We start from the raw sequence: 9125 nt of genomic DNA, 5'->3' as shown, positions 1-9125 counted from the left end.
TATTGTCTAAGTTAACCACTTGAGATATATATATATATATATATATGAGTTAAATTCAAGTTACACCTAGTGTAATTCTAAGTAATGTTACGTACACCATCCAATAACTTGTTATTGAATTAATCTTTTGAAAATTTAACCGTTGAATTATATGTTTTATATGTTCTTAACATGCATGCCAATTTTTATATCAATCAAATGTTATTTACCATTTGATCTATAATTCATCTTTTATGCATTATTTTAAACTACAAAAACTTGAATTTTAACAATTGATTGATGACATGGCTATTAATCTTTGAACATCTTGAAATTTTGAAGCATGAAGAATATATGAAGATAATGTAATCTAACGGTGGATTTGTCAATATTCGCATCCAATTAAAAAATATTGAGTGGTGTAACTTATAAAAATAATATGGCTAATTTAATTTGAATTTCTTTAAAGAAGACCATATTCTTGTTATTACAATATTCAGGTTCCAAAGTCTTCTCTTTGAAGTGCCAGTTCATTGGTTTATACTTTATACTAGTATTATACTATTGTTGAAGACCAGTGCAATGCATATCCAATATTCATGTTATTATAGTCTTTCAATCTACGACCACCCTTTCCACCACCATCACACTACCTTGACAGAAGAAAACTATTCTGTGGCAATGTCTACCCCAGCGGAGTAATCTTTCTCTTTCCTTCTATGCACAAACACACAAACATTTCAATGATCACATGCATATATGACCTTTTGTTGATTTGCATGCTAGTTAGTTGAATGTTACACAATCATACTTGGTTAATTTTCTTACATAAAAGTAGTGTTAATCATTTTATGCAAGAAAAAATTTAGTAATTTCTTTTCTTCAATATATAATTTTATTTTGTTGTGGATTTCATTCCAAACAAACCAGATGCCCCTCAGTCTAATAATAACGTATCAATAATTTTAGGTGGTTCAGAAGCATGCAATATTTCTTGCCCTTGCTGCAAGTTATATATTTATTTGGTCACATTAGTTTCTGACTATTTACTTTTGGACTCAACTAAACAAAAAAAAAAATCAACTGACTCTTGATTTTATATCAAGGCTTGCAATTTTGATACTTCATGATTTCTGTAACCTCTTTGCTTCTTAAATAAGCTAATTTTTTTCAGATACTATCGATCTCTCCCACCTGTAAGCAAGTTCTATGGAGTGGCGTGCTTGATGACCACATCTGCATACTATCTGCAACTTTATAATCCTGACAATATAGAATTAGATTATGGCCTTGTACTAAAACGTTTTCAGGTAAACAAGTTAAGTTGCCAATTTGTCCAATCTGTAATAAATGAGATTAAATTCATTTTTTTCATTTTGCATTGCAAAGATCATGTTGTAATAAGTTAAAATTTGAGGGTTCACTTTCTGCCTATGCACTGATTGTTAATGTTTGTACATGGTGCAGGTTTGGAGGCTTATTACGAATTTCTTCTTTCTTGGGCAATTTTCATTTCTCTTTGCATTTCGTCTGTTAATGATGTAAGATATCTGACTCTATCTACCCTCTGCAACCATATTATATTACATTTACTATAAATTTTGGGTTAAGGTGGCAGGAAAGAATGTTTTAGAAAAACCATGCGCAATTAAAATTATCCAATAGATGAAATATCAGACCTTAAATGAAGATCCACATTTGCATTAAGCCATTAATCATCTAATTGATGCCTGTACATACATATCTTTTTTAATCCCTACCATTCACTTGTGATCATTGATTTTCACGATTAAAAGTTATGCAAGGTTTACAGTCTGTACACTATGTTTCAAGGTGATACTGAAAATTTGAAATACTTTGTCATGCTGATTTGTGTAGAGCAAGATATGGTGTTTCACTTGAGAGAGGACCCTTTGACAAGAGAACAGCAGATTATGTATGGATGTTCGTCATTGGAGCACTATCACTTCTTGTAAGTAAGAACAAATTATCTTATATTTAGAGTTTTCTTTTTCTTTTCCCAGTAACGTTCACTAAAGCATGAGCATGTATCCTAATTAGTGGTAAAATTTGGGAATATTGATCCACCATATGATTTACCAAATAACATGAATTTATCAGACAGCTTTTCGCTTCTTTTTTTTTTTTGGAGAGAAAGACAGCTTTTAGCTCTATGGTGGAAAACTAAGGAAGCATTGGGGTTGGAAACACTTCGATTCTTTTCTAATGACAAACTGAGTAACTGTCAAGGAAAGAACAGAGAAATAGGGTGTCAAGCAGTTTTGTCAAGAGATACCAGATATATTTGGTGAACTAGTAAAAATTGAAATAATATGTTTGGAGATGTAGAATTCCAAAAGTATTAGTACCTAATAAATAATTACAAATGATACAACTCTGTCCCAGTTTAGAAATGAATTTTGCAACATGTATGGAGAACAATTATGCAAATTCAAGAAATCTAATGGTATAGACTATAGATGATAATTCCTGCTATATTTATTTTACAAGCATTATTTCGAAAATTTAGAAGAAATTTCCTCACATAATATGTTAACACAATATCAAAACAAGTGAACCAAAATCCCCCAATACTAATCAAAATATCATGAAAATAATGACAAGGGTGTTACTTGCTCTTAGGTGATGGCTGCTGTTCCATATCTATGGTCTCCATTCATGGGAGGTTCCTTAGTATTTATGCTTGTCTATGTTTGGAGCCGTGAGTTCCCAAATGCACAAATAAGCGTTTATGGTCTTGTGTCATTGAAGGTACCCTTCTACCAGTTTTGTTTTAATCTTTCTCTCCGCTGTTCTGTTTTAGTTATCCTAGCATTTGGAACAATATAAGCTAGCAACTGTTTTTCTGTATATGGACTTTGAAATTAGACCTCTTTGTTTCTTTAACATTCAATATGAGTCTACTGTGTCCTATAAAATAGCTTGATATCTAGAACTTTCCTTAACTGCACCACCATACTATAAAGCTTCATTGTGCATCTAGATTATCAATCAAAGAAGGTTTGATATAACATTTGTAACTTCATTTATGCCTTTTTCCTGCACAACCAATTGGCTGCATAAAAAATTATCTTGGTCTTTTTTGCCTTACTTGTTACTATCTCTTGTCATTTTCTTCTTTCATTACTATTTCTGTACCAATGCAGTTGGAGTGTGAACCTGCAATAAAGGAAAAGAATATCTTTATGCATGAATTGCTGTACTTTTGGTTCCTGTAGATTTTATTATTAGAGGCCCTTGAAAATGCATCATGAGTGAGGTATGCCCCATAAAGAGGTACCACCATGATGAAGTTAACCAAAGAAAAAAAATGGTCTCCCAAATTATGCCTGGTTAGCCTTGAAATCGTGGTGTTGCAGTCCCAGTTAAGTGTGCCCACCATATTTGACCTGTACTTTATTGTGTAATATCAACAAACTTTTTCTACCCATAATTATAAATAATGCAGCCTATTTTCATGATCTCTTTTTTTGGGAGTTCCAAACTTTCAAGAAGAATATTTCTTTGTTTCTTATAATCTTATGTACAATTGTACTCCCTGCCACTGTACTCCTCTAGCTTCCCTTTATGCAACAGACAATGAAAGGATATTCATGACATTTTTGAAGTTTATTATATAATCAGAAATTGAAAGGAATCTAAGAGGCTGGTTATCTATTTTTTATTTTTTACTGTAGGGATTCTATCTTCCGTATGTAATGCTAGCAGTTGATTTGTTACTCGGAAATCCTTTGAAGCCAGGCATTCTAGGGATGGTTGTAGGACATTTATATTACTTCCTAACAGTGCTTCATCCTCTTGCTGGGGGGAAATTCATCTTGAAGACCCCTCTTTGGGTGTATCCATTCTATTGTTTTTATTTTATTTTAGCAATGCATGCATTAAACTTTTATTTGAAAACTCTTAAACCTCGTTCTTATGATTTTCTTTTGCTTTTCTGGTAGGATTTCAAGATAATTGAACCTTCGTAGTTTGAAATTGTATTTCTCCATTAACTTGTGGAGAATTTCACTACTCCCAAAACAGACCAATGTGTCTGTGTTCCTTGCGTTCCTGTTTGTCAAGGATGCAGCAAGTTTTGAACCATAGACCATTATTTGTTGGAGACTCCAAAAATGCATGATAAAAAAAGATGTTTGATGCACACATCACCTTGTCACATTACCACTAGCTACATAGCAAATGAGGCTTCTTGTTTCATCATGCACATGTTTTTGATATGGTCAAGATCAAATGGAGGATACGAAAGACATTCACTTAAAAGGTAAAGAAAATTATTTTATAAATTGACATGAAATACAATGAAAAGACTCAGACATGTCCTACCCCAAATGACCATTGGAAAGTAAAGGCTAAAGATGAGACAGTGAGGCATGACCTAAACTAGTGTGCCATATATGATATATGTAATGACTCAGAGGTAAGAGGCAGAGTGGCAGCAGTAGAGAGCAAGTGGGGAGGAAGATGAAGAGGGGAAGGCTCAAATAGAATTCCCACCTTAGGGCTATCCCAATGGTATTCATTTTGTGAGGATCCTACACTGTCCAACTTTACATAATTGAGATAGTGAGGGTGGAACAACTAATATAGAATTATAGCGTTGTGTTTGAGCTTTCTTCTTGCATGTTTTTACAGATATCATTCCTTTACTGTACTATCAAGAGTGTGAAGTGAATCACAATGTCAGATACATTTAGCTCAAAAGAAGCGAGTTTGATCCCATTTACGAATTAAATTTAGCAATATATTGGCCTTTTCTTCTTGCATGCGATGATAGTGGTCATATATTGATAATGATGTCTATATCTTCCATTCAAAAAAATATATTGATATTGATGAACAAGAAAAAAATTTTGACAGTGTTGTGCTAGAAAGTTCCATATGTCATATGCAGTCTCTAACCATCGGAGCAATGCTCTAATAAAGGGAGCACAGGTATTGAGAAACCATGTGATAATCTTCTAAGAGTTACTATTTCAGTCATTAACCTTACTTGAAGACAATCTACATTTCCTCATCTAATTTGACTTGTTTAGCAACTTCTCTAGTGATATATGATATATCTCCATAAGAGACACCCTTTGATGGATCTTTTCATAGCATAGGCCCATTGACAGTAGCTGTGGCTATCAAGAATCAAGGAAATTGGGTATGTGGAGTCGTTTTGATCCATGCAGACTACTCTATTAGAGAAATAGACTACTGATTCAAATTCTACATGGAAAATAAAGAATACATCAAAGAGTACTTATTTATGGGGAAAACTTGCTACACACTTGTGTGCATCGACACAAGTGTATAAATACACTGAAATCATGACTTTAAGTCACGAATTCAGTGTATTTATACACTTTCAATGCATTTACCACACACCACACAAGTGTGTGGTAAATGCATTTACCACACACCACAAAAGTGTGTAATAGACACTATCCTCTATTTCTTTATAAAAACAAAATTCCTAGTCTAACCCTATTCTTGTCCTAGTAGGGGATCAGGTCACTTATCCTGTAAGTGCAAACTTACAGAAGTGTGGACTTTACAAGAAGTTTGGGTCCTTGAGCAATAATAGATCTAACACAGGTTTAACAGTCTTTTACACTATAGAAGATATTATATCATGCAAATAATTAAGCATAGCCAACATCCTGATCTGTGATTTTTTCTTCTGGCAAAGATTTGAGGTAATATGAGGAAGGAAAAAAAATTGAGAAAAATACCAATTGGGACTATATTTGGGCATCAACTATTTTATTGAAGGTTAGACACTTTTTGTGAAATAATTGTATTATCCTTAATGACTCTCCAGTCACAAATTGGTTGCATTTTGGGGCAAGGGAACACAAATGAATACCCCAGTGCAGCGTGATCCATCAGCAGGAGTTGCATTCCAAGGAAGAAGCTACCGTCTCAATGGAACTCGACCAAGCACTACAGGGCAGGCAGAAACAGGTAGTCATGCACAAGCACAGCAGCCCAACCAGGCTGATGGTGTTGCTTTCCGAGGCAGAAGCCATCGTCTTAATGGCCGTTAGAGGTAATATTCATTGTGAATATTTGAATAACATGTAATCCAAATTCTAACTGAATTACATTATATGATTATTGGTATGATCATGTGACTTTGTAATTCGTATATTTTTGCAACAGGACTGCTGAATTCAATATTAGGGTCCACCAACACCAAGTGGTAGATCCCATCTGACATTGTGTCAGTGTCACAAGATGCAATTATGTGTTCAGCCGCCAGAGTGTGTTGCCTTAACACACTGGAGGCCTTGCTTTTGCAGCGTACTATTGAAATTGTCTTATCTACAAGTACATTTTTGTGTTACATCTTAGATGGTTAGTTTTTCAATGAACATGAGAATATCATGTTGTATTTAATACCGACTTTTTTATTAATAAAAAGGATGAATCTAACTAATGACTTCTGATCCATGATAGGGATTTCCAGTTTATTGTGTTATCTGTTGTGATTAATAATTAATCATACAAGAAAGATTGAGATTCTAACTAATGATTTCAGCTTTATGAAACTTGGTTCCCACCTTATTGTGTTGTCACTTATGATTAATCATACTTCTATTGCTAAGAATGAAAACTTCATATTTCTTAGTGAAGCTCAAGGAGCCATCGGCAGCAACAAATAGCTACTTTGTTTTCGACGGAGTGAATTTGGTGGATGCACAATCTTGTGCATTCAAGAGGTTACCCCACATTGTGACTTATATTGGTCAATTTTGTCATTCAGACACCAAGGAAGTGCTTTGAGCCTTTTGAGTCTTCTAACCCCAATAACAGCTTCAGAGCTTAGGCCACTGATAAGTCTTGAAAATAAACCACCACAGTGAAAGAGGAGAAACTTGTATTAATTCACAAGCTCTTCCAAGCCATTGAGACTTACGACATCTGGATAGTACAGTGGTTGAAATGAATAAATGCTCCCACCGACTCAGGGGCCATTTGTCTCCAAATTTCCACCACCATTTATAAATGGGCCTCCCCAGAAAGTGAGAAAGAAAAAGTAATCTATGATGAGGGTGTGCACAACCAAGCCTGACCCCTCATCGATCTAGCTAGAAGTTATTTGGAGGATCTGAAATTCTAGCAACCCATCATGCCTCTAGAGTTGAGTTATGATGTGGGAGCTCGCATCTATCTAACTAGAAGCCATCTTAAATTTTGCAGGATTTGAAATTCTGATTAATTGAACTTGTCCTTAGAGTTACATCATGATGACTGATGGTGTGCATTCATTTTTTTAAATTTGATTCAATAGTTATAAATTATAATGACGAGGGAAGATCTGAACTCTTGACATTTTCATTAGAAATACCAGAAAGTTCAAAAACGTGTATAAAACCTTTGAACATTTAGACCCCCAAATTACAACATAAACAATTCAAGCAATATGTCAAACAACTAGTGTGCGGAAACTTAACATAAACTATAATATAGAATTGGTAAACACTATCTAAGCCGAAACAAAACACAATCGACAGCAGATAATAAAAAGGCAAAGATAGAGAGGAAGGAAGATGCAAACACAAAGACAACACGCGATGTGTTATCAAAGAGGAAACCGAAGCCCTCGGCGTAAAACCTCTCCGCCGCCCTCCAAGCGGTAAACAATCCACTAGAAAATACAGTTGGGATACATGGACTGCAATAGATCCTCCAATCCTAATCTACCCAGTGCACCTAAGCCCTCCAAGCTTCTTGCTCCAACGAGGTTGCGCCGAACCTTTTTCTTTTCTAGCTTCCCAGATTCCGCTACTAGACCGTAGCATCAACCAATGAAGATTGGTTCCTTCCTAACTGCTTCCCAGAAATCCAAACAGCTCTCTCACAGTAATGATAATGGTGAGAATCAGGTTTGGTATAATGCCTCTCAAGGATTTGACAATGGAGAGGAAGAGAGTTGAGGAATTTGAAGAGACTCTAATATATAGATTGTGGGTGAATCAATCTTGTTTTTCTTTAGGGTTTCTCTCTCAAAATTCTCTCTGGAAGCTCTCTCACAATCGTGGGTAAAAGGGGTATTTATACTGAAGTGGAAGAGGAATGTGAAACGTCAGGTTTTACAAAACAGGGGTGGCTCGCGGCTTGACCTCGCGGCTTGACTAAGTCGCGAGATCCAGTCGCGAGATAACCGTATGGCCAGTTGTCCTGTTTTGTCCTGTAGTGCTCCAGCTTGCATGACTGTTCACCTTCCAGCATGCTTGGCACGTGTGCTGCGTCTAGCGGCTTGAAGCCGCGAGTCACCCGCGAGGCCCAGCCGCGAGTCTCTGTTTTCTTGCACACTTTTGAGCAATCTTCACTCTATCTCACTCACTACCCTTACATCAAACCCACCTAAATATAGGGTTACTAAATGCTGAATTACAAGCAAATTTGACACGGAATAAAGCCAATTAGATAGTTAAATAAATTCAACCTTACAATACCAAAAGATGGCAATTGAACCTGTAAGGCTTTTGAGTCTTGATACAATTATAGAAATTGACAACTCACCCTAAAGCCAAGTTCAATAACTTCAGGCTTAAAGGAAATCTAATAAAGATATAACGTTCAAATATTTATGGATGAGATTATTTTGACCTGAAATTTAATGCATGGACCTTATAACGTTATATATTCACCTGAAACCTTCCTTTAATCAATGATATTCACGAGATTACTGCAAAAGCTTTCATTCAGATATGAGGAGTAGCTTATCAATAATTATGAAAGCACACACACATCATGATGTTTTTCTTTCCACTCAAAAATATTTTTGTAGGCAACCATGACAACCAAAGTGAACTTACAGTTTTCGTTAATTTAACTCATTTAAGAAAAAAGAAAGATTCCATTTCTGTCAGTTTTACAGATGAGAAGTCTCCTATTGCTTACTCTCACCAAATTTTATTTATTTAGTCTTGTTATAGTCACCCAAGAAAATACACTGAAAATTTCCATAACATTCTCACAATTCGACTTACTTGGGCCTACCATAATACAGAGAAAGAGGAAGAATGGTATGTATAGTTGCGTGAAACCACTGAAATCATAACTTCAAATCGTGTCATCAAACAATCGCTATTCAAAATTTCAAATGTTAAATACTTGGTAAATACTAT

The 9125-nt window shown here is 35.1% G+C and overlaps 1 protein-coding gene across 1 annotated transcript; it reads left to right on the top strand.

Moving 5' to 3' along the window:
- Positions 1 to 522: 522 nt before the first annotated feature.
- LOC115962212 (derlin-1.1-like) lies at positions 523 to 6409 on the top strand. The gene is made up of 8 exons (XM_031081110.1): positions 523 to 677; positions 1154 to 1289; positions 1447 to 1520; positions 1858 to 1951; positions 2623 to 2751; positions 3678 to 3838; positions 5810 to 6037; positions 6151 to 6409. The coding sequence occupies exons 1-7, from the start codon at positions 562 to 564 to the stop codon at positions 6033 to 6035; spliced, it is 936 nt and encodes a 311-aa protein (XP_030936970.1). The 5' UTR covers positions 523 to 561; the 3' UTR covers positions 6036 to 6037; positions 6151 to 6409.
- Positions 6410 to 9125: the final 2716 nt, after the last annotated feature.

Source organism: Quercus lobata, chromosome 9, assembly GCF_001633185.2.
Source record: "Quercus lobata isolate SW786 chromosome 9, ValleyOak3.0 Primary Assembly, whole genome shotgun sequence".
NCBI lineage: Eukaryota > Viridiplantae > Streptophyta > Magnoliopsida > Fagales > Fagaceae > Quercus > Quercus lobata.
This window is presented reverse-complemented; position numbering and strand designations above follow the sequence as displayed.

Excerpts from the sequence above, each read along its gene's own strand:
- LOC115962212 (XM_031081110.1), top strand. The coding sequence starts at position 562 with ATGCATATCCAATATTCATGTTATTATAGTCTTTCAATCTACGACCAC. Across the intron at positions 678-1,153 it reads GCAATGTCTACCCCAGCGGA|ATACTATCGATCTCTCCCAC; the intron begins GTAATCTTTCTC and ends AATTTTTTTCAG. Across the intron at positions 1,521-1,857 it reads GCATTTCGTCTGTTAATGAT|AGCAAGATATGGTGTTTCAC; the intron begins GTAAGATATCTG and ends TGATTTGTGTAG.